At 47.7% G+C, this 2,500-nt stretch overlaps 1 protein-coding gene across 2 annotated transcripts in view; it reads right to left on the bottom strand.

The window, feature by feature from the left end:
- zmp:0000001168 (signal-induced proliferation-associated 1-like protein 2) overlaps positions 1-2,500 on the bottom strand; it is an 81,083-nt gene that overhangs the window by 38,071 nt on the left and 40,512 nt on the right. For both annotated transcript variants that reach the window (XM_055664777.1, XM_055664778.1), the window contains exon 7: positions 891-1,048. In XM_055664777.1, coding sequence (XP_055520752.1) covers positions 891-1,048 — 158 coding nt within the window. The remainder of the gene's footprint in view (positions 1-890; positions 1,049-2,500) is intronic.

Here is a 2,500-nt window from a genome sequence, read left to right as displayed (position 1 = left end):
CAGACTGATTCCTGGGATGTCAGGACTGTCTTATGAAGAAAGACTGGATAGACTTTGTTTATACTCTCTAGAATTTAGGAGATTGAGAGGGGATCTTATAGAAACTTACAAAATTCTTAAGGGGTTGGACAGGCTAGATGCAGGAAGATTGTTCTCGATGTTGGGGAAGTCCAGGACAAGGGGTCACAACTTAAGGATAAGGGGGAAATCCTTTAAAACCGAGATGAGAAGAACCTTTTTCACACAGAGAGTGGTGAATCTGTGGAACTCTCTGCCGCAGAGGGTAGTCGAGGCCACAGTTCATTGGCTATATTTAAGAGGGAGTTAGATGTGGCCCTTGTGGCTAAGGGGATCAGGGGGTATGGAGAGAAGGCAGGTACGGGATACTGAGTTGGATGATCAGCCATGATCATATTGAATGGCGAATGGTGCAGGCTCGAAGGACCGAATGGCCTACTCCTGCACCTAATTTCTATGTTTCTATGTAGGGGATACTGAGTTGGATGATCAGCCATGATCATATTGAATGGCGAATGGTGCAGGCTCGAAGGGCCGAATGGCCTCTACTCCTGCACCTAATTTCTATGTTTCTATGAATATCTTAGTAAAATTCTTCAGGGATTGGACAGGCTAGATGCAGGAAAAACATTTCCCCATGTTGGGGGTGTCCAGAACCAGGGGTCACACACACACACACAGTTTAAGAATAAGGGGTCGGCCATTTAGGGCTGAGATGAGGAAAAACATTTTCACCCAGAGAGTGGTGAATCTGGAATTCTCTGCCACAGTGGAGGCAGTGGAGGCCAGAGAGAGTTTGATTTAGGTCGGGTCTCTGGAGCTGTGTTGCAGAAAATCTACAGCTGCGACATCGTGCCGGTCTTGATACTGACCTGTAGGATACCTGCTCGGTGCAAGGGTTGTGTACTTGTACAACTAGGAAGACGTGCTGGAAGTGTGAGCGGATGGTCTTTGGCGTGAAGGGGCCAGCGCCGGGCTCCTGGAAGACTATCGTCACGATATCGTTACCGATGTGGCGTTTACGGAGAAGCTGGGGGAGACAAGGACAGCGGGCAACAGCAGCGTGAGATACAGAAGTGTGTACCGCCGGTCTCGAGAAACGCTCCCCCCCACCCAAAACATCTGTAGAAGGGTCCCGACCCCAGTTATCTAAGCGGGAACGTCACCGGTATCTGGAGAACGGTCCCGACCCGAAACGTCGCCTATTTCCTTCGCTCCATAGATGCTGCCTCACCCGCTGAGTTTCTCCAGCATTTTTGTCTACACCCGACCCGAAACATCACCTGAATTTGAGGAAGGGTCTCTATGCGAAGCATCACCTGAATTTGAAGAAGGGTCTCGACCCGAAATGCCACTATGAGTCTGGAGAATGGTCCCAACCAGAAACATCACCTGAATTTGAGGAAGGGTCTCTATGCGAAACGTCACCTGAATTTGAGGAAGGGACCAGACCGATTCCTGGGATGTCAGGACTGTCTTATGAAGAAAGACTGGATAGACTTGGTTTATACTCTCTAGAATTTAGGAGATTGAGAGGGGATTTCTTATAGAAACTTACAAAATTCTTACGGGGTTGGACAGGCTAGATGCAGGAAGATTGTTCCCGATGTTGGGGAAGTCCAGGACAAGGGGTCACAGCTTAAGGATAAGGGGGAAATCCTTTAAAACCGAGATGAGGAGAACTTTTTTCACACAGAGAGTGGTGAATCTCTGGAACTCTCTGCCACAGAGGGTAGTTGAGGCCACACAGTTCATTGGCTATATTTAAGAGGGAGTTAGATGTGGCCCTTGTGGCCAAGGGGATCAGAGGGTATGGAGAGAAGGCAGGTACGGGATACTGAGTTGGATGATCAGCCATGATCATATTGAATGGCCGTGCAGGCTCGAAGGGCCGAATGGCCTCTACTCCTGCACCTAATTTCTATGTTTCTATGTTTCTATGAAACATCACCTGAATTTGAGGAAGGGTCTCTATGCGAAACTTCACCTGAATTTGAGGAAGGGTCTCTATGCGAAACTTCATCTGAATTTGAGGAAGGGTCTCGACCCAAGACGTCACCTAAATTTGAGGAAGGGTCTCTATGCGAAGCTTCATCTGAATTTGAGGAAGGGTCTCTTTGCGAAACTTCATCTGAATTTGAGGAAGGGTCTCTATGCGAAACTTCATCTGAATTTGAGGAAGGGTCTCTATGCGAAACTTCATCTGAATTTGAGGAAAGGTCTCTATGCGAAACTTCATCTGAATTTGAGGAAGGGTCTCGACCCAAGACGTCACCTGAATTTGAGGAAGGGTCTCTATGCGAAGCTTCATCTGAATTTGAGGAAGGGTCTCAATGCGAAGATTCATCTGAATTTGAGGAAGGGTCTCTATGCGAAGATTCATCTGAATTTGAGGAAGGGTCTCTATGCGAAACTTCATCTGAATTTGAGGAAGGGTCTCGACCCGAAATGCCACTATGAGTCTGGAGAATGGTCCCAACCT

The sequence above is a fragment of the Leucoraja erinacea genome, chromosome 44 (genome assembly GCF_028641065.1).
Source record: "Leucoraja erinacea ecotype New England chromosome 44, Leri_hhj_1, whole genome shotgun sequence".
In the NCBI taxonomy this organism is placed as follows: Eukaryota; Metazoa; Chordata; class Chondrichthyes; order Rajiformes; family Rajidae; genus Leucoraja; species Leucoraja erinaceus.
Note: the sequence above shows the minus strand (reverse complement) of the source record. Positions and strands in the feature narration are given on the sequence as shown.